Below are 23,621 nucleotides of genomic sequence, written 5' to 3'. Positions count from 1 at the left end.
GTCTGCTTTGATAGCTATTTCTAAATCCTGCAGAAAAAAAAATTTAAAATCGAAGGTTTAACTAAATGCAGGAAATATTTCTAATACGTCTAGTAAGTACAGAAATGCTCAGCCTGATTACACACATAATAGTTTTAAAATTGATTTAGTATTTAGTAACTGAAAATATTGGTTTTTTAGACCAATAAGAGAAAGTCAGTTTTGTGCCTTATCAGCTTAATACTGAATATAGATAAAGTGAGTTATAATGCGCAAATGTCAAAGGACAGAGGTAGAATACACACCTAAGAACTTGAAAAGGTGTGCTGTTTTTATCAAGAAAGCAATGTTTACTCTCTTCAGAAAATTGAGGTTAGGGAAGATTTACAATTACGCTTTTATACAATAGTAATTTAAAATGTACTTGTGAATTTATTTTTTTCAAAATAATGACATTAGCAAAAATTTTACATAGCCTGTATTGAATTTACACACTCAAATGAGGCTTCATCAGTAATAATGGGGATGAATACATTATTGCTAGACTATGTCAAAGGCGCTAACCCCCCTATGAGTTACAGAAGATTGGTACCATTTTTATTTGATTTCTTCTGGAAATTAAAAGCTCTACTAAATTGTTTACTCCAAATTTTACATTTAGTGAAATAAGAATATCTGCAATAGCTCAGTTAACATCAATAATAAACTTCAAAAAAGGATTCTGAAAATGGCAGGCAAAATTTTTTTTTTTATTGTAGGCAATTATTTAAACTGCATATTTGGCTTTACGCATAATAAGTCATGTGGGAAAAACATCCACATTGCAGTTAGGTTTCCAGTATCTAGCTTTCTTTTTTTTTTTTTTTTTTGAGCAGTGACGTTAACGGGATTTTGCCAGGTTATAAAAACGAGGGCTTTCTTGGGAGCTACTTGTAGTTTCCGAGCTGAATGGCAGAGCGCACATAGACACATCGGAAGGTGGATGGCTGGATCTCCCAGTACTGGACTGGGTTGCTGAAAAGGCTCACCCCAGAATAAGAAGCCTTTTTGGTGTTGTATCCAGGTGGGCAGAAGTCGTTAGGGCCGATTGCAGAGATGTTGTTGTTGTGAAGGTAGACAACCTACAACCCAAAATAATGGCACATGGTTATTTTCCTCTAAATATATTGAGACCATACACATATATACTTTATTCATTTTTAGTACACTCATCCTTCAGTTTAAATACCTTAATACTTCTCAAACCAAACTTTTGATTTCTCTCTCTCTTTTTAATCTGCTTTTCCCTCCCTTAGTCTTCCTCATCTCAGTATATGGCATTTCAGTCTTTCCAGATGACTCAGGCTAAAAACATTGACATTATCTCTGACTCTCCCTGTCTCTTATACTCTCTGCCCAACCATCAACAAATCCCACTAGTGCAACCTTCAAAATACACATATAATCCAGTTCTGCCCCATATCTACTCCTACAGTCTTATCCAAAGCCACCATTATTTCCTTCTGGATTTTTGAAGTTGCCCTGATTGTTCTTCCTGCTTCCTCTTTTGCCTTCTTGAAATCTGTTCTTTCTTTCTTTCCCCTTTTCTCCCTTCCTTCCTTCCCTCCTGCGTCCCTTCCTTCCTTCCTTCCTTCCTTTCACCAATTATTTTAAAAAGTAAGCAAGTTATATCATCTTTGCCTCAATACCCCAGCAGCTTCCCATCTTATGCAGAGTAAAATCCAAAGTTCTCACAGTGGCTGACAAATCCTACATGATCTGGCATCCTTCTACTCCGAGCTCATCTCTCCTTACTGTTCAATCCAGCCGCCCTAACCTACTTGTTTCTCTTCTCTAGAGGATGGTCCCTCCTCAGGTTGACACACACTGTTTCCTCCTTCTGGCATAAACTTCTCCAAGATATCTGCAAGTCTTACTGACTCATGTAATTCATTTATCCTTACCAAAGAAGTCTTTCTTGACTAGCCCATTCTGCCATATTCTGTTCCAATTATATTTATTTATTTTTATTTAGCACAATGATCACTATATAACATATTATATATATATTCGCTTTTTGTCTGTTTTCCTCCTCTAGAATAAAAGCTCTATGAGGTAGGAAACCTGTTCAGTTTTGTTCGTGACTGTATCTCCAGTATCTACTAGAACAGAGTAGGTGTTCAACAAATATATGTTGAATGAATAAATGAATGAATTCATGGTTATTTCATAAATTGTGTCTACATGGAACATTATGTTTTCAGGGCAAAGATAAAATGATAGACCTTTTAATGAATTATATAAAATAAGGAAGTAATATATAGTGAAGTAAGAGAGGGTATAGAGTATTAGAATCAAAATTAAAAATCACAAACTCTAAGAAATACTTGAATGTCACTGCATTTGGAGTATATAGACCTAGAAATTTTTAACAAAAATGTATTCTATGTTACAAATTCGGCTCAATGAATATAATGTTATAGTTTATCAGAAATTTTTTCTGAAATATATTTTATGGTTATGTTTAAGATAATGGTAATTTGTTCATAGATTTTCTTAGGGAAATTAATATCAGACTTAAAAAGAATTATAGAAATGAGTTTTTATTCCCATTATTTATATGTGAATTCTGAAGAATAAGAAGTGAATTGATCATAAAACCAAGGCTAAAATATAATGCTAAGGCAATAATTTCTAAAGCAAGCTATAAAACCTATGAGGTACTCCCTTAAAATAATTGACTTGAAATATTGTTCCACCTACCAGAACACTTGCACTCATATGCTGGTGAAAAGGGTTTTGATTAAGAAAGGGTTTAGAAGGAGAACAATAGATGTATTACAAAAATAGAAACAAGGAATATTAAAATCAAAACAGTATCTGTGAGGTTCGTGTGTGTGTGTGTGTGTGTGTGTGTGTGTGTGTGATTCTCAAACTTTGAAAATTTCTTCTTGTCATTGACCATTCTCCATTTCTTAGAAGTGATTAACAAGAAAGGAGAGAGGTGTTTGGTGAGATTTTATGGCTAATAGTGAAAATGAGAGAAGGAAATATCAAGACATAAAGAAAGTATTAGTCTGTGTAAAAAGGAAAGTAAATTTCCAACCTGTTCTATGAGGTCAATATTTTCTTAAAGCCAAACAAAAATCATCACAAAAAAGAAAACTACAATTAAATATCTCACATATAGACAAAAAATTAACAAAATTTTAGGAAACTGTATCTCACAACATTATAAAAGGACTATTCACCATGGCCAAGACCAAGCATGATTTATCTCAAGGGTGTAAAACTTATTTAACTGGAAATCAATTAGTTTAATAGAGCATATTAAAGGAATAAAGGACAAAATCACATGATCATCTCAATAGAAAAGAGAAAGCATTTGAAAAAACGCTTTCATGATAAAAATTTTCAGTAAACTAGGAATCAAAGGGAACTTTTTTAACTTGATAAAGAGCATCTACAAAAGACCTATAGCTAGCATCATGCTGAATGGCAAAAGGTTGATTGCCCTTTTAAACTAGGGACCAGGCAAAGATGTCTAATTTTATCACTTCTATTCAACATTGTACTGGAGATGCTAGCCAATGCAATGAAGTAAGGAAAAGAAATTAAAGGAATTCAGATAAAAAAGAATACTTAAAATTCTCTTTATTTACAAATTACATGATCCTGAATGTAGAATATCCAAAGGAATGCACAAAAAACTACTGCAACTAAAAACAATTTCAGCACAGCACTAGGGTAGAAGAAAGATACACAAAAATCAACTGAATTTCTATAAACTAACAACAAAAAATTCAAAAATAAAATTAAGGTAAACAATTCATTCACAACAGCATCAAAAATAATACAAAATTTAGGAACAAACTTAACAAAAAATTGTAAAACTTGCACACTAAAAATGCCAAAATATTGCTGTGAGAAAAAAAAGACAAAATAGAGAGATATCCCATGTTTGTGCATTGGAAGACTCAATGTTATTACAAGGAAAATTCTCTCCTCTTGATCTATAGATTCAACACAATTCCTATCAAAGCCCTAGCAATCTATCTGAGAAGAAATGAACAAGTTGGTTCTAAAATTTGAATGGAATGCAAAGAAACAAGAATAGCCAAAATTTTGAAAAATAAGAACAACATTAGAGGGCCTTCATTTCTAATTTCTAAACATAATCAAAACCTACAGTTATCAAAAGGTATAGTGCTAGCAAACAAAATGTGGTATATCCATACAATGAAATGCAATTCATCAATAAAAATGAATGAATTACTGACACACACTACGATATGGGTGACCTAAAATTACTATGATAAGTGAAAGAAGCCAGCCACAAAAGCCACACATTTTATGATTACATTTATATGAAATGTCTAGAAAAGGCAAATCCATAGAGACAGAAAGTAGAGTAATGGTTCCCCGTGGGTGGGGATGAGATTAAGAACAACTAGAAATATATAAAAGGGATATTTTGGAGGTAATCAAAATGTTCTAAAACTGGATTGTAGTGATGGTTGAATAATTACATGATTTTGCTAAAAATAATGGGACTATATAGATACAGAAAAGAAACTAGAGTAGGTGAAACCCTACTCTAGATATAGAAAAGAAAGTAGAGTAGGTGAAACCCCTGGGACCCTCTAGAAATGCAGGTAAAATGGGTACGTGGATGCCAATTAGAGATGGAAAACCAAGAGTGAGGTCTTTCTGAATGTGGGGCTCTGTGTGAATGTCCATGAGATTTGCTGATATTCAACAAAGATTTCAAAATGGCATGTTTTAGAATTTTTTCTCTGTGACCCACAATAAGACACACACTATATATTGAGCTTTAGTATATATGGATCTATGCATATGAAACAAAAATTTTATAAAATACTTACCATTACAGTGATATTTTCTATTCTATTCAACTTATTCCATCCCATCCCATGGGATGTTCCAAATGAAACTATTAAACTGATTTTATGAACTCAGTAATATGTCCAGACTAAAATTTGAAAAACAGTAATCAAGAAGATGAAAATTACTATTCTGAGATCTAAAAAAAACCCCAAACCAACCAAACAAAAAAGCCCACCACCAACAAAAACCTTAATAATGACAACGTTAGCTATTTTTATTAGGTCTTCCAAGCATCTTGGTTTTACTTGTGGCTCCAAGCTATGCTTACTCACCACTCTACCACCACCAAAGACCCACTGAAAATGAATCAGCATGAAATAAAACATCTTTAATTTCATCTTCATATGTAGAATTCTTACACTTTACTGAAAGCTAGCTAATGTAAATTGTGACATGTAAACTTAATTTGGAGTTTTTGGCACAACTCAATAAAATAAAAGAGATCAGAAATTTATTGACACTGTTGACGGCAGAGTAAAGGATAAACCCATTTTGAACCCCAAACAAAGAAGTTGAGATACTAGATTACCAAAAGGTCAACTTTATAAAATGGTTTTATCTGTAAAAGAGTGTCAGTTTAAGACACAGTTTCTGAATCACCATGATTTAACTAAGTACCTACTGAAATTTCTGAAAGAAACAATTTAAATACAATCTTTAAAAAAACTGAAAAATTAGAAGAAATATACAAATATGTAAAATCTGTCGATGACCACATTATTTATTTTTTAAAAATATATAATTTAAATAATGTGTTTGTTTAATTTCCTCAAGGTAACAATGGAAATCTTATATTGTTATATATGAAATTACTATGATTATTTAAGGTAATAAGCACGCTTTACATTTATAGATTTATGGACTGTAAAGCTATATTACCATAGTGGGCCACTGAACCATATCTTCTTATCTTTAAGAATACACTATAACTTGATAATTTGTATAATGTTAATTCAGTCAGTCACACTACTATCAATAGATAAACACTGTCTTTTGACCTATATGACATCTGCTGAAGCTAAAAGTTAAAACTACTATTTTATTCCATATCTATGCACAACAGATGATATCATCTTTTCCAACAAGTATGTATTTGTTACACTGATCTGTGACTTGAAACTACCCTGCTTCATAAAAAAAATATTACATTCTGGAAGCAAGCATTATAGTAAGTTCAAGGAAGTAGTCCTAATTTTAAAAAAGTAATACTAATTTAAACCCATAGATTTCACAAAACCAGAATGAATATGTAGAAACATTAAAAATATCTCTGCAGAAGAATTTCTAAGCAGAGCTTCCAGCCTCCTAGCATCCCAGTAGGGAGGATTTGCTCCCTAGATATCCCTCACAATCCCTTAGTGGCATTGCATTACCTGGATGTACTTATGATCCGCCAGCCCACCAGGAACTTTGATAAGCTTGTTGTTGTTCAAATGAAGTTCCCTCAAATGAGGAGTGTTGGCCAGAGAGTCATTGTCAACAGCAGAGATGCTGTTGAAACTCAGTCCCAACCTGCAACAGAAAACAGAAATGAATGGATACACTACATGTGGATGCCTTCTTACAGGCACTGTGTGATTAATCAAGTCAATAGGAAAAGAACTTTGTTTTGTTTTGTTTTTGTACTTACTGTTACCTCTGCCTAATGTGATTTTTCCAAACTTTCTGAGTTGGATAGAGCCCATTTGTTCTTAAGGTTTCAGCTCAGAGTTACCCTCTTTAAAACTCCTCTGACAGTACCAGACTGGATACAGTGTACCCCTAGTGAATGCTCACATAGCATCCTGTTATCACCCTCTTGTAAAACTCTAGGGACTGTGTACTTGTGTGTCTTGCCTTGAGAAAAGTGACTGTCTTGTGGTATATCCAGTACTAACACAGAGCTTGATATGATCAATGAATAGCTGCTGAATTGACTGTATAATGAATACAGTGAATTCATTTGAGAGAAAAATGAAAGGAACATTATCATTTCCTGCACTTTGTAAACCAAGCAATTGTATATTTATTATGCAAATTTATTTGTTGTAAATAAAAAGTGAAAGGTTCTAATGAGTCAAGAAACCTACCTGCCACAAAGGTGAGCAGAATTAGCATTTTACATTTGTTTGAGTTTATCAGTGACCACCTGTTACCTGTCAGAATATGCCTGGTGCCAACATTCTCGGCCTCCCGACACTGATCTCTGAGCTCTGGCCTCTAGAGCCCTGATCTCTGACCCTGATCTTGGCCCCTCTGACATTCCTTATACAATGCCACTCAAGGTTTTGGGTTGTATTTTTTTTTAATTAGATGTTCAACAAGTGAGAGTCTGCAGCTGTGATGTCCCCTCACAGTAAATGGGATTCAAAAGTCCGGAGAAGTTGACTTGAAGACAAAACTTGTGTACCCAACGTTCTAGGAATAAATCTCTGTCAGAACCAGGGTTCTGTCAATCCAAAAGGGCAGAGAGAGATGAGGCAACAAGGTTGTGGAAGAGAACCAGAAAGCTCCAAGGGAGAAAGAGGAAGAATCTATTGGATTCCTTCAAATTTAGTGAAGAAGACTCGGGCCCTTTTTGTAGGATGATTCCTGCTTGCTTTCAGCTAGTTGAGATCTTTGAGCCCTTTTGGGATTTAGATGTTGGTTTAGGTAACCAAAGTCTTCCAATTTTATGTTTTGTTTTTGTTTTTTGTTTTTTTTTTTTGGCCACGAGGCATGTGGGATCTTAGCTCCCCGATCAGGGATTGAACCTGCACCCCCTGCCTTGGAAGGCGAAGTCTTAACCACTGGACCACCAGGGAAGTCCCCAAAGTCTTCCAATTTTAATCATGACTTGGTATTTGAAATAACTGAGATTAAAGTGTACTGATTTTAGGCTATTAATAGCACAGTTGGTTTGTCTTACCTATTGATTATCAACCTGGCATCTTGTCTCACAATATTTTGTTTTTTCCCAGTCTTAAACTTTCATCTTTTGTTTCTGGTCTTTCCTTTTCTGTTTCAGAATCATGTCTCTATTTCTTATAGCACTCTAAATCCCATATCCAATTTGGGCTAATACATTTCTTAGAATATAATAATCTTAATTATCTATTGAAGGAAACTACATTTTCAATGATTAATTTATATTCACTCATCAAATGTTTTTGAGAACCTATTATGTTAAAGACTTTTATCCTAGGCTTGTGAGGGCAGAGGAGACATGGTTCAAAAACCACCATGATTCTTTCCATCGAAGAATATTCCACCTATTAGGGGAGATGATGATATATATGCTTAATAAGAAAAGGGAAGTTTGCCTGATTAAAACACTTTATTTTTTTTGCAGAGGGACATACAGTATTTTTTCTTCACTTGTTCCTAGTAACTAATCGGAATATTTGCGCTGCAACAACGTTCTGAGGTCAGTGGCTGCTTTTTTCTCCTTTCCTCAGTTTTGATTTTCAGCACCAAAATACCCTTCATGTTCCAAAATCAGTGAGGAGCAAACAACATAAGGATTTGATGGTTTAATAGATGGATTTTTCTGGACTTGATTCCAAAGAGAAATGTATTTAGTCAATTCAAGAGTTGGGAAAGTTTCTTGGCCAATGAGGTATTTTCCTCTGATTTAATGAATGGAATTCAAAATCCATTTAAACAGAAATCTTCATTTCTATTGACCTTTTCAAAGTTTATTAGCTCTTTATACTTCTATGCTTCTCTTTGATACAAAGCATATGATTTTATATTAAAGAGAGGAAACTCAAAATCTCCATACCACTTTCAGTACAAAATAAACTTACTCTTCTAAAATGGCACAAATATTACGACTGATTTACCATATTTAGAATTTTATACTATGGTCAATCCCAACTGCTACTTCTACTCCTCCTCTTCCTCCTCCTAATAATAATAATCCAATAATAATAGCTGTCCAAAAGACAGTTCTACACAATAAGCAATGCAACTTATCTTCCTACATTTTTCTCCAGCTAGAGAGACCTAATCAACATAGAAAGGTAGGTAATGCATAAGAGTATTTTGAAAAATATCTTCTTCATTAGAGAGTGTAATTAAAATTGCTTTTGATAAAGGATTTCTTATCATTTGAGACACCAGGGTTATATATTGCAGCTATAGTCGCATGCATATGACACCTTCAGGCCTCACCTCCACTGGGTCACTGGGGGATACCCACAGAAATGGGAAAAACTGCATTATATATCCATCTGCTCTTAGGTATTTCTCAGAGACAAATGATATGCTTTATATTTATTTATCCACTATGAAATTTATATGCAAAAAAAAGGAGTGAGCCAATTTGGTACAACCCTGTGCTTCTCTGTAAGAACATTCAGCAGTATGTGTGGATCAAGAGCAGGGTGTCCCTTGAAGACAGCTGAAAGGGTCTGCCAGCACTCTTTTTTTATTGCTTCACCACATTGCAAATACAGAAAGACTGAAGTTAGGTTAGAAAGCAGGATGGGCACTAGTGATCATCTATAAGGAAAAAAAAAAAAATTAAGAAGGCTCAGAAAAAATGTTTTTCAGAGTACATCAAATGTCCAGAGACATTTTAAACTCTTTAGAGGATAGGAATTAGAGAATCTCATGATAACTATTCTGTACTGTAGTGTGAGATGCCCAATATTCCCATGTCTGGTAGCTTTCATTTTAATACATTTTCAAATTCTGGATACTATGTTATAATTTACTTAGCCTTCTGTTTCATACAATCAAGTTAGAACAGATTGAATGAATATACTGATTTAATCAAATATCTTGTACATATGATATATCTAAATTAATCTAAAAATAATATGGTATTCATAAAAAACAAGGGTGATTTTGGTGGGGTTATGATAAGAACACTATTTCATTAGTTTTTTTTAATATTAATAATTGGGCAAGCTGAAGTTTGAGGTTTGTAGAAACAACAACAAAAAATGTGGTTTAGGCAAAAAAATCAATCATCATGTTTCTAATTCTGAGCATATAGGCACAATATACCTAGCCATTTTACTGATAGAATGTTATGAAAGAATATTATTACTTAGCCAAATTATTCAGTCCTTTCAGGCTAGCTGCATCAACTTTGGCGATTTTGTTGCCATCAAGATGTAATTCAGTAAGGGAAGGAGGAAGACCTGCAATATGGAAATATAAGAAGTTAAATTAGCAGATAAATGTAATTAGAGAATGTACAAAGACTTAATGAGAACATGTGCCATCAATTTTCCAAAAGACATACAGTTTCAAAGGATTTTCTTTGCATCTGATTCATCAGTTTTGCTTTTCATCTTTTTCCTTCATCCCTTTCATACAATAATATATGTTTTGGGAAGTAGTACAAGCCCTTTCTGCTTTTCTCCTAGATTTATTATGACAAAAACATGGACTGGGTTTACCATGTAGTAGATTTTTGTCTTAGCCACTGTCAGGATACAGTTGTAGAACTGAAGAAAAACCCTGAATCTCATTAGTTTCTTACAGCTTTGTTAATGGGCTAGCACTGCCATTGACAAAGGATAATAACTTTAAAATGAGGAGATGGGCATTTGCACCATAATAAAACAATTATGTATAAGTTCAACCTATAAACAAACTTAACCAGGTATTTTATTAATGAGCATAATTAATAACTAACACTTATATACTGTGCTGGCTTTAGTTTTAATCAAGTTTTCCATAAAAACATCAAATGCCTCTGCAATACAGTGTGTAGCAAGAGCTCAAGCTTACTTGTTCCTTTAAAATCAAGACTGTTTCTTTATACAAGATGAGTACAGAGACCTATAATCAAGTGCTCTGCCATATGTGGGGCACCTGGGGAAAAAATTTTAAATCCAAAGTATCCACTGAACCTCTGGATAGTACTTCGTGAATGGCTATGACTTCTAAAAATTTAGTAATGTAAATTTAAAAGTTTAAATCTTTTATTTTCATTTCCTCCTGCCATCTGAGGCTCTATTAGGTTTTTATATGGCTTTTTAAACGGCATATTGTTCCATTTACAAGAACAGCAACAACTACAAAGAAAATAGCAAATTGGTTACATGTAGAACTAACATCTGCTTAGCAGATATTGGGTTGGCCAAAAAGTTCGTTCGCGTTTTTCCATAAGCTGTTTCAGGAAAACCCGAACGAACTTTTTGGCCAACCCAATAGTATTGGTTGTTTGTCCATAAAGAATAAAACTGGAAAATCACAGGTTATGTTTGGTATGAAATTTTCATTGCATCCCACTGAATTCTGTCAAGATTGTCTATTTAATGTAAAAGTTTATTCCATATTTGATTTGAAAATGACTATTAGTTTCTCAATAGTAGTATGATTTGTGTGGGAGATACTAAGGAAAGGAATTTCTATTTACTAAATGTCTGTTATGTGCTGAACACTGAGATTAGCATTTTCGTAACTTAGCTCATGTAATTTTTTTCAATGTATAAATTATTTTTCATTAACCTTGTTTCATCGATGAGGAAACAGAGATTCACAATTACCCATTTTGTAGGCTATCTAGCTACTAAGTGGGGAAAGTAATATGCTCCCAGATGGCCAAAGAGAGTTAAAATAGCATGCTCTTAAATGAGGGAAATGAAATAACAATGGCATTATTCTTATGAGTAAATGTCAGGAAATCAGTCACTCTTGGTATAAGGGATTTCAACCACTTGAGTCTCCTTAGAATAAATAAACGTGGATTTTAAAAATACTTCTATAAAGAAAGCAAGTGAGTATATAACAAAGCAATGAGTGTATGTCCTTTTTTCCCTATCACTATGAAAAGACATTAAAAAAATGTAGTGTCTCTTGAACACCAATTATCATCACATCCATCATTCTTACCTTGTTTCTAAGTGTCTTCCCTTTTGGAACATCAGTTTCCAAAAAGAAAAGTTATGGGAAGTTTGACTGTGGAAGGAAATTTTGCAATGGGATGGAGAGAGGCAAATTTATAAAGAATATCATTAGCTTTTGCCACTATAGCATTTAGCCAAAGAATCTATACTCATTACTTTTCTTTTTTCTTTTCCTTTTCCATTTTTAAGATAAAATATATTGAGAGCTTACTTTGGGCCAAGTACTATATATATATTACAAGTCTTATTTATTGATACATCTATTAATCCTCACAAATATCCTAGAAGATAGGTGTCACTAATACCTTCATTTTATAGGTAACAAAACTGAGGTTTTAGAGATGTGGAATAATTAGCCTGAAGTCACAGAACAGCTAAATGACAGTCAGACCTCTCACCCAGGTTGGTCTAACTCCAGAGTGTGAATTTATAATCTCTCTACTCCTCCATGGACTTTTCATGTCCATCAGTGATGGGACATAATATGTGGAAATTAAGACTCCTGGAAAGTGGTGACATCCAGGCATAAGGGTCCCAGCCTAGGAAGGTAGACTCATACATGACACAGGCATAAATATTCACAGGAAGAAGGATTTAAGATGGCAGCAGAGTGAAATGGTCAAACACATGAGCTCTGATGTCAGCCCAGCACAACCCAGCTGTGCCACTTCCTAGCTCTAAGGCCTTGGTCACAATTTATCTCTTTAAGACTTATTTTCCTCATTTATAAGACAGGTGTGATAATATTACTATAAAGGATTGTTTTGAGATTCATATAACAGAAGCCATGAAAAGCATTTGGCACAAGTGCTTAATAAAACTTACTTACTATGATTTTAATATTATTAAGAGTTTAGTAAATAAAAGCAAGCTAGAGAAGATGAGAAAAGAGCACCTGGCATAGGGATAGACACATATAAGAAATCAAGGAAAACTGATCACTAAATGATGAAATGTGTTACTGAGGTACATTTAGGAGATGTAGTTAGAAGGACAGCAAAATCAAAGATTGTACTTAATGCAAATCATCTGGCAGCATCAAGTAGTGAAAAATACCTGGACTTTAAATTCTAGCTACTTTACTTCACCTCCTACAGCTCTAAGGCTTTAGGCAAAATATATATAGAAAATTATATGTATATGTATATATATAATAAAATATACTATTATAAATATAAATTAAAAATATATTTACAAATATAAAATCCTTGCACTGGGGATTAAAAAATTACTTGTTACATGTAACAAGCCAGAGACTCAACATGAAAGTACTTTGTGAACTATAAATCAATCTCCCTCCATCTATCTATCTATCTATCTATCTATCTATCTATCTATCTATCTATCATCTGCACCAGTAGTTGCTATTAATGGGCATCAAAAACATACTTTGTAGCAAAAAGACTGTGGAGAGGGCAAGGGGTAGTAAGGAACCATTCTATGGACTCCGTACTCTCTAGACTTGAAGTTTCTGTGGAAGCACAGTAAAGGGAAATTGTTTTCTGTGGGCAAGTACCTATATTTTCTACCCAATTCAAGAACAAGATATCTAAGTTGAGGAAGGGCCAGACTAAGGGGAAAATTTGAGAATACAGAGGCAGTTTTGTGAGACTGAAAAACCTGGAACCAGAAAAATGTAAAACTTAGAGAAACTTATTTTTGGTGATTTGATGCCTTTTCTGTCACAAAGATTGGCTTATGTGCCTCTCCTGGCTAAGCCTTAGCATGATGAGCTTACCCCTGTGACTGTATGATGATTGCTGTTTATTTGCCTGTCTTTGTTCTATGCAATAAGATCCTTGAAGGCAGGTCTACATCCTATTCACTGCCCTGTCTCCAGTGTTTGTACTTTGCCTAGGCAAAAGGAGTGTTTAAAACACTTTTAATGAATAATAGAAGGTAATACTAATCCACTACTTATCTACAGGCCAGATATTTCTCTAATTATTTATTTAGTTTTAAAACAACCCAGTGAAGTGGATGTTAATATTATTACCACTTTACAGATTTAACAAATGTGTCATAGGTGTTGAATAACTGGTCCAAGATCGTAGAGCCAATTAGTGGCAGTCTGAACTCACGCAAATGAACCCTCAAATCCACACTCTTTACAACACACACCACCACTCTTAAATAAGAATGTGACCACTGTGAGTCCTGTTTTCAGTTAGTAATGACTAGAATGTCCTAAGATGGAAAGGAATTCACTAAGGGATTAGAGACGCAAAGTAAAAATTGGCTCAATATCAGAGGTACTTCCACGTATCATTTTTTTAAACAAAGTACCACTAAAGCACTCTATTTTTTAAATAACTGTACTTTTTTTCTTTGTGATATCACAATTCCATAATATAAAATCATTGTGCGTTAACCTACATTTTATGTTAGATGTAAGAGACTTTATAGGTGAAAGAGTCTAGCCATCTCTGCTGTGAGCCTAGAGGGCCCAGTGGTCAGCTAGGTTGAGTAGAAACACTTCGAGGGACAGAGAATGGCCACTTGAGTCACCATTCAAATTTCCAAAACCATTTTTTAGTGTCAAAGCCTTTGGATTTAGATATTCAAATTGCTTTGGAGAATTTTCGTCACCTTGAGGGATGGTGGTTATATTGGTGTCAGCAATGCGGATGTAGGAGAGCTTCTTCATTCCCTGGAAGGCTCCGTTTTCAATGCCTGAGCTCTTCAGAGGGTTGGTGCCAAGTTCTACAAATGCAATAAGTGCAAAGCTTTTAGAGGACAATTTGAGGATATTGCAAGTCAGAGTAGTGTCTGTTCAACAAGAAGAAATTTGGGTTAATAACAACTTGCCTGAAAAACAAAAGAGAAATTAAAGGACATGCTTCTCAAAGCGACAGCAAATGGGGTAAAAATTTCCCTTATTAAAACAATCAAAAAACGAACAACAACAAAAAATCCAAAGATTTATGAAAAAGCAATAGTAGCAAAAACGATAACAACAAAATTATTTAAGGTCCATACACAGGTCTGCCTAGAAGTCAACAAAAGTGTTTACAAATCACACTTATTACGGGGCAATTACTTTACTAAGATATATTAAAATGTTGTTAAAATAATTTGAATCTAGGATTTTTTAAGCCAATTATAATATTACAAATATTTTACCGCACATAGAGAAAAGCTTTAGAACACATTTTTTTAAAGCAAGTGATTTATAGATGTTCAGACTAGAACAAATTCCCATAACAGAAAGGTATCCTCCAAATATCTCTAAAAAGCACTACTTAATTCCATCCTGTACCTTGGGCATGCGGCAGCTAGTGTAGCATCGGCCCTAGAGCTTTCTTCCACATTCTCAGATCCTCAAGGACAAGAATAAAAACGTCTTAAGGCACAGATTCAAAATCCCATTTCTCCTGGCCCGGCTACTGTTATCTCTATAGTATTAAGACATGTAAGTTCTAGCTAATTTACCTTCCTGTAGCTAAAGCTTACTTGTAATCTCTTAAGGTGAACCTTGAATCCTGCCTGGTCTTAGAGTTATAAGAATATCTGTACCTACGACAATCAACTGGTTCAATCCAGTGAGCACAGACTTTCGCACTTTGGTGATCTCGTTCTCATGGACACGCAGCTCCTGAAGAGTTTTGGGCATTTTCTCTGGCAATTCCTTCAGTTGATTCTTGGACAGATAAAGTCGTTCCAATTTCACCAAAGGTGCAAATGCCCCAGGGCTGATTTTGCTAATTTTGTTGTTGATAAGAATCAACGTCTGTAGACAGTGAACAAAAGCAACATCTTAATTCCAAAACCTTCCACACATACATATGTATGTAAAGCAAGTGTGTGGTGTATTCGTTCCATTCATGGGACTAGCAGAGAAATCTGCAAAATTAGAAGAAATCAGAAAAAAATTAAACCGATCTGATTCCTTTACTTGAAAACATATGAGGACCTGAACATCAGGAGTAAAGGGGAGAGAAATTTGATAAAATACAGATTATAGATACATAGATAGAGATATAGATATTTAATTTTTAAACAATAAATACTCCAAAATATTGAAATTACTAGAGTGACCTGAAAAGAATCGTGTGCCACAGGCATCCATTCTCCAGTCAGCTTTTCAACCTAAAAGTCCATCTTCATTGGCTGTTGTCATGGATTCCACTACAAAAGGGTGGTACTAATTTATAATATCACCAACAATGCAAGAGAGTAAAATTTTCTTGCAGCCTCACAGAGTTAGATATAATCGCCTTCCAAAAGTTTGCCAAATTAGCACATTATGTTGTAGCTCATTGCTTTACTTTGCATTTCCTTGTCACTTGAGAGGTTAAACAAATTTCCTTTTTTATTTTGCTACCATTTATTGTTTGGAGGAAATGGATTGCTTGCTCACAAAACTTCGCATTTTTCTTAAGTTTTAATGTATTTTAATAACTGGTTTACAGAATAAAGGTATAGATAATACGATATGCAGAGACAATATATTTTTCTTCTGTTTTTGCCCTTTTTACATATAAGGGTTTTATGTATTCAAATATGTTATTTTGGGGGTAATTTAAAAATGTTTCTGAGTTCCATTCATATAGGAAGTTACTTGTAGTCCATTACTGTTATACTATAGATTTTGCTACACCTACTTTTGGACTACCTCATTCTCTTCCAATGATCTATATGTATACAGAACAACACTGATATTATTTTAAGTCAATTTATCAATTAATCCTAAGGAATTTAGGATAATTTTATCAAGGTTTAAGAAACCTGTATTTTCAACTGTAGCACATTTTTAGGAGCATATGAAAATGGAGAGGGGCGAAATAGGAACTAGAGTAATAGAACAGTGAGAGCTTTCTGCCTCAGAAATGCAGGACTACTTTCTGAAGGTAACAGCTGGTTTAATGACCCATGTACATCCTCATATAGTTCACATTATTTGACTAATTAAAACTTATTACAAGTAACATAATCTTTTAACTAATCCTAACAGGTACATTGGTTGATTAAAACAAAATCCTAGGAAATTTCAAAGACTATTACAGAAAGTTCAAAAACCCATGAGGGTTAAAGTCATAGGAAATTGATATTAACAAGCAAAATGTCCAGAAGATCAGTAAAAGCCAGAGCTAGAGGAGAGAAGAGAGCACTTGCATCATTAAAAGGCAGCCACAATGGTGGATGCTTAATTATAAAGGCAAAGGCCATCCTTAATTGCCACCCATGGAAGAAAATTCTGAAAGACTGATACAATTAAATGAATTAAACGTGGTCTGAAAATCTGTCTTATTTTACATTAAATGTTGAAACCTATTATGAAGAATCAACCTGATTCTTGATGTGTTATCTGCAATTTCAGGTATTAAAATATTACTTCTTTTCCTAGATAATAACTAGACAATGTCTCTACTGGTGAGTATGCTGTAGTAATAATAACTGCTGCTAAATTTTGGGGTGGTGTGACATTTGTTCCCAATTATTGAGTAAAGTAGAAACTATAATAACACCTACAGGAGGCTGTTGTTAGGATGAAAAAATGATCATGCATATAGTCTGCTTCTTTGGAAAGCACCTTTCAAATGGCATTGTTGGTTGAAAGGTCTAGTCCAGCAAAAAGCATCTCCACTTTCAGAATAAAATAAATGTGAAAAATGAATCAACCATACAAATTTTGGTCATCATGATGTAAAATGTTAAGATATATATAAATTAGAGCTTCATCTAAAACAGATCCATATGTGAAAAAAGGTACTCATGTATATACAGTACTGCTAAAGATGGTTAATGTTAGTTTCATACACAGGGAAATGTATTGAGGAAAGCATAGTTATAATATTATAACAGGCAATGGAAAGATGTCAACATGGGAAAAAACTGACTAATTACATTGGCTAATGACAAAACAGAGAAAGAATCAAAGGTGAACCGCAGATATTCTTCAGGAGATCAACTGATGAAAAAAAGAATCACAAGCAGAAATGGATTATCATTAGTTAGGTAAGAGGCCGAGAGAAGTCGAATTGGGAGAGACCTTGTTGCTCAAGGGTCAGGAAATGCCTTGAGTACTATTTAACCTGAAATTGAAGCCCAGGCTCAAAAAATCAGGACTGCCTACTTATCTGGTAACTAAAGAAAAGTGATCTAGCCTGGTAGGTAGGGGAGAGGTGACGAAAAAAGTGACTGACAATAGAAATAGAGTGGAAGGAGGAGTAAAAGCATTTTTACCACCTTCATCAAAGAAAGTGGTCAAAAGGTATAAACTTACAGTTATAAGACAAATAAGTACTGGGGATGTAATGTACAACACGATGACTATAGTTAACACTGCTGTGTGGTATGCCTGAATATTGCTAAGAGAATAAATCCTAAAAGTTCTTGTCACAAGGAAAACATTTGTTTTTCTTTTTTTTTTAAATATCTGTATGAGATGATGGATATTAATTAAACTTATTATGGTAATCATTTTGCAATATATGTATGTCAAGTCATTATACTGTACTCCTTGAAGTTATATAGTGCTGTATATCAATTATATTTCAATAAAACTGAAAAAAAATGTTGAAACCCGACTTAATAGTATGTACAATTTTCTCCAAAGCCATTTATGTAGGGCTCACACTGTACCAGGTGTTGTTTAAGGGATTTTATTGTTACTATCATATTTACAGGCAATTTATAAGTGCACAGACTCAAGCCAGACTGTTCCCGAGTTTAGATCTCAAACTCTGGCTCTTATTTGTTGTGTGACAGTAAGCAAGTAACATAACCTCACTGTGCCTGAGTATCCTCATCTGTATTAAAGGTGTTCTCAAGAGTGTCTACCTCATTAGAATAGTTACAAGAATTAAATAAGTTAATGTATACAAGATATTAAGAACAGTGCCTAGTATATAGTAATGGCTAAAGAAGTGTTTGCTATTATTCAATCTTTGACAATTTTTGTTTATTTTTAATTAAAAATTTTAAAAATTAGATTTATTAAGTTTTAATTCAAAGGAAATATATTGAATGTTGATATTATTATACTGAATTTTCCATTACTTTATAGAATAATTATGTATTTTTTTCTGCTATATATAAGTATACAACTACTCTTAAGCAATATATACTGCTCATAGTGAGGCACGGTTGTAAATTAATAAAATTATTGAGAAAAATGCAACATTTTTCTGTTAAATCCTTTCTATTTTAATCCTTGGTAAATTTTTATTTCTCTCCCTTCTCATTCAAGGGTGGCTTTCCTGGCTGAAATTATGATGTTTATTTGCATAATAACAGGGATAAAAATGATTATGAATGAAAGAGTAAGAGAAAAGTAGCTGTTTAACATCCTCTAAATGGTTAGAAGCTCTAATAATCTCAGTCTTTTTCCAGTGTATACTTTAAAGCAGAAAGAAAGAGATTGCCAAGATGATAAGTTGCCTAAAAACATACTTAGCAGAAGATGTGGAAAAGAAAGAACACATTGTTACAAACACCAGATTTAGTGAGAACCAGAAACTAGGTATCTCTTATTTAAGGTATGAGGAGTTTAAACAAATTATTGAGATTATACTTAAACATACAGGAAGTTGGGTGTAAGAGAATTTTCCTTCCTTAAAAAAGTAGCTTTAGGCTAAAGTTATGCAAAAAAAAATGAAGCTTTTTAATATTTTAGTTTATTGAAACTAATATATTCATTTTTTATTATCACCTCTTTTAACTTATTCCAAGGATAGTTTAAATACTCACTGACAAACTTTGTTGGTATCTCCATCATCTCACACCCAGTGAGATCATAACATGAAAGCAGAGAGAAGGTGAGTAGGGGCCCATGTCCAATATCCTATCAGTGGAGAAGGATCCCATTGGTCCAGGGTTCAAGATCTCCAGCACAAGCCTTACCTTCCACTACTTTGGAGCCTGTATCTTTCACTTTAGCCATCTTCTCTTTTTGTTTGCTGCTCATTTTCTTCTGCCTTTCCTTTCCTCTTGCACAGAAAACTCTCTTCTCTTCCCTTCAAAATTCTGCTAATCCTCTATGACCCCTTTGTTCCATATTCTCTCAAAACATTAACTGGGTAACCTGATATAAGAGCATGTCTTTTTCTTCTCTTACTTAGTGTCCAAAATATTCACTACTTATATCGTAATGTGCTTATATTGTTGGATACTTCAGTAATTTGATGATGCCATTTTATTACTTGCTATTATTTTTGTTAACTGTTCCATGGGCAATCTTAAAATCTCAAGGAAAAAATTCTTTGCTTCCTTTTAAAAATCTGGTAAATTTTCTCCTAATGGATAAATGTTTATTGCTTTTCTCATCTTGGCTGTCAGAAAGTTGATAACTAAATCTTGCCTTGATCATGCCATCTCTTTTCTGCTGGAATCCTGACTGGTAGACTGGATGTGTTACATTACAATAGAGTAGAAGTAAGTGAAAAAGCAGAATAAAAACACAGATACAGATAAGGATGCAGCATGCATAATCTTAAATACAAAGCAAAATATATAGCTATATAGACATTTATTTTTTTCTCTTGGTGCCAGTCTTTGAGCCTTTACAAAGCCATTTGCATGTCTTAGAAAATGAATGAAAGAAAACAAAAGAAACAATGAAATAAAATAATACTAAGATCAGTCCATTTTGTGTTTTGTTCCACTATTGAAGTACATTCTAATTGGGAAGATAAAGATTTTTATCGATAAAATGTGTGAGAAGATTAAGATATAACATATCTTTTAGAAAGCCAATACTAAAGTTATATGAGGTATATGTAAGAAAATTGGATGTTTTTTTAGGGGTTAATGAATATGATGCTTTGCTCCTTTATCACCCCCTAAAAAGAGAATTTAATAAACACTTATGTGCTTATTTATTACCATATGGTAATCTTGGCCTTACCTAAGTTTTGTTTTCAAAAATACTTTGAGTTAGATCTTGTTATAACTCAAATAAATAATAATTCTTACATGAAGGTTCTTCAGGTTCTTAAAGTCTCCATCTTTGATTTCAGTTATTTTGTTGTTTTGCAGGTCCAGCAGTGCAGTGTCAGGGGGAAGATCTTTTGGCACTTTGTCCAGACCTAGCATGAGAGTAAAAGCAATGTGCACTCAGTGAAAAGGGACACATGACTACAGAATCACAAAGGATGTGTTTACAGAGAAATCAATGTTTCAGTGATAGTTTTACCGCTACCATATTTTTCTTCTTCTAGGAATTATATCAACTGTAGTTTAAAATATCTGCTCTATCTTTTCCAACAAAGTCAAATGATTTTTAAAAAAATCATAAACAGAGCACATTATTTACCCCATGTAATTACTCTTCTGCATAATAGGAAAATTAATATTTTGTAAGGTGTGGTTCAAATGTCTCGGTACACAGTGTGTTTTACCTCATTGTTCTTGTTTTAGAAAGTCATTCCTTTGATAAGTGTTAAGTGGAAGTGATTTGTAAACCTGTATCTTTCTACATAGATATCCTTTCAGTAGAGAGAGCTTTAGCCAAATCATCAAAGATCCTTTTGATAAACCTAACGCTATCACAGATCTACATATAAAATTAAAATTATGTGAATACAGAACCACGCTGTTGTGCCAAAAACTTGAAAAGTTATCCAAACTTTTAGAAGAATGGTTCTTTCAGTTTTAATTGGAACATTAAAACAGTATCAATTTTATGACCAATAGATATGTAGCTAATCAGAATAAAATGAACAAAATTTGTTAATATAACTTCTCTAAAATTTATTATATGAAGCATTACTTTTGGACTTTAAATTTAGATCTAAATAACTGAGTTATTGTTTTTAGTTTATAAACGTAAACACATTGAAAAACCAAATGCTCTATAGCATTAAAAAAAGACATGTCAATAGTCATTCAACTAGATGTATAAGGATAAACTGCTTTTATTCAAAAGGTATGGCATTTAAAATAAAGTATCATTATGAATGTTAACAGAGAAAATATTAAATTATATAGCCTTTTTCCTTCCTTTCTTCCACTGGTTTTGTTCCATATTGATGTAAGCAAAAATTTGATATTTTATTAACTCAAATTCCTATGGTCATTTTCATATTTTAAGATTGCATAACATAAATCAGAAACGTTTTTCAACCTCTCCATCATATCTGAGACTTAAAAGTGCTGAAGATCATTCTTTCATTCATTCAATAACGTCTTATTGAATACCTTTTAGACACCATTAATTTATTAGGCTCTGGGGATATAGCAGGAAGAAGACAGAAATTGCCCACATCCTCATGGAAAAAAGAGTTCAATCTACAGTTTTCAATTAAAAGGGAAATTGAAACAGGGTACATAATAACTGCTATGTTGGGAAGATACCTTTTCAGTTTTCAATCTTATGTAAGCATACAGGTAAATTATCATGCTAACCATATTCCTATCTTCATATTGCCATGAAAATTACAGAAAATGTATCTGAAATACCAACTTCTGATCTGTTTCCAAAAAAAATTTTTTTGTTCACATTATCACTGTTCTGTTGATAATGGCAAAAAGTCTAGTTCCCAATTCAGTGATCAGCTATGGTTATAAATTTGAATATCAAAGTGCAGGTGATTCTGCACATGCATAAATATATTCCAAGAACTCACTACAGAAAGAGTTCACAGAGAAATAACAAAAATGAAGTGCTTTCAGTGATGAACAGCAAACCACCAGAACAGCTACCTTGTAGGAGGATATTTAACTGCACTATACACTCATGATCACTGACATTTTCAGAAATGTCAGTTTGCTAACTTCATGCAATTAAGAGTGGTAGACTTCTGCCAAATCTTTGATAATTAGTGTTCTTCAACGCAGAAAAGGCACATTTCCTTTCATTTGGAGAAAAGTTACTGCCTACATTTCATCATTACTTAGTGGGCTTCTTTGTCAAAGTCTTAATTCCCACTTATGCTTAGTTTTATACATTGTTGAACTTACATTATAGTGGCCCCCTTAACAATTGTTCAATGCCAAAGTGAAGAAACATTTCAGATGTGAAGAGAAAATGATATATCTGGATGGCTGACAATTTTGATTATGTCATCCTAGAATTTTATAGTAATAGGAACTGCTTGGGGTGAATTATATACATCTTTTCCCTGAAGATTTAGCATAAAAAAAAACCAGGCTTGTGGTTTCTGCAGCTTAGTTCTTAGAGAGTTGTTATAATGATTAAAATCATAATCCTACAATCTTCTCTGAATTACTAGAAAATTCATATTCATTTGAGGGACTTCACATATCAGCACTTTATTATTAAAACTTTATTTAGCCTTACAATTTATTAAAAAATTGAAAATATGTTATCTCATTTACCTCACAGCAATCCAATGAGACAGGTAAGGCAGTATGATAACTTCATTTTTTCATATGATTTTTAGAAAAAGTTCAGTGACATGAACAAGCTCATGTAGCTAGGAGTGACAAAATGCAGATGAAAAGCCTAATCTTCTGGCTTCCAACAGGATACTTTTTTTCCTATCATACCTATTTGTATCTCCAAGAAGAATTATCCTGACATCAGACCCAATAACATGCTGTACATTTAAGGGCTAGACAAGGTATTGGGGTGTTAACTAGCTCGCTCAAAAAGTATAGGCAGAATACAAAGGGGAAATTATCCTAGCTATGAGTTCTTAGAATGTCACAAAGGGAAGGACCATTGAGTATCAGCTAATCTATGGTTTCCAAATTCTGATCAGGTAGACTCTGTGATAAGGTTCTTATCAGTCTATATCCAAATCAGAAAACTATGAGGGCAATTTGGTTAGTTTTAATATAAATTATTAGACACACATACACATGTACACACACACATTTCTGAGACTAGCTCCTGCCTCCATTTTAAATATACCTTCTTTAAAATAATGATTCTGATAGCAGATGCCAGGTTGCTGTTATTTTGTTGGATTTGGTTTTGACCTTCATAAGAAAGTAACTTGTTCAACATTCAAAAAATTTTAC

General features: G+C 33.5%; 1 protein-coding gene across 2 annotated transcripts in view; it reads right to left on the bottom strand.

Moving 5' to 3' along the window:
- Positions 1–826: 826 nt before the first annotated feature.
- DCN (decorin) overlaps positions 827–23,621 on the bottom strand; it is a 35,705-nt gene continuing 12,910 nt past the window's right edge. For both annotated transcript variants that reach the window (XM_007165901.3, XM_007165902.3), the window contains exons 3-8: positions 20,610–20,722; positions 15,210–15,423; positions 14,283–14,396; positions 9,884–9,977; positions 6,240–6,378; positions 827–1,100 (exon numbers count right to left, since the gene is read on the bottom strand). In XM_007165901.3, coding sequence (XP_007165963.1) covers positions 906–1,100; positions 6,240–6,378; positions 9,884–9,977; positions 14,283–14,396; positions 15,210–15,423; positions 20,610–20,722 — 869 coding nt within the window. In that variant the 3' untranslated portion in view covers positions 827–905. The remainder of the gene's footprint in view (positions 1,101–6,239; positions 6,379–9,883; positions 9,978–14,282; positions 14,397–15,209; positions 15,424–20,609; positions 20,723–23,621) is intronic.

This window comes from Balaenoptera acutorostrata, chromosome 11, assembly GCF_949987535.1.
Source record: "Balaenoptera acutorostrata chromosome 11, mBalAcu1.1, whole genome shotgun sequence".
NCBI classification, from domain to species: Eukaryota; Metazoa; Chordata; class Mammalia; order Artiodactyla; family Balaenopteridae; genus Balaenoptera; species Balaenoptera acutorostrata.
The sequence above is the reverse complement of the archived record's forward strand: the minus strand, read 5'-3'. Positions and strand labels throughout refer to the sequence as shown.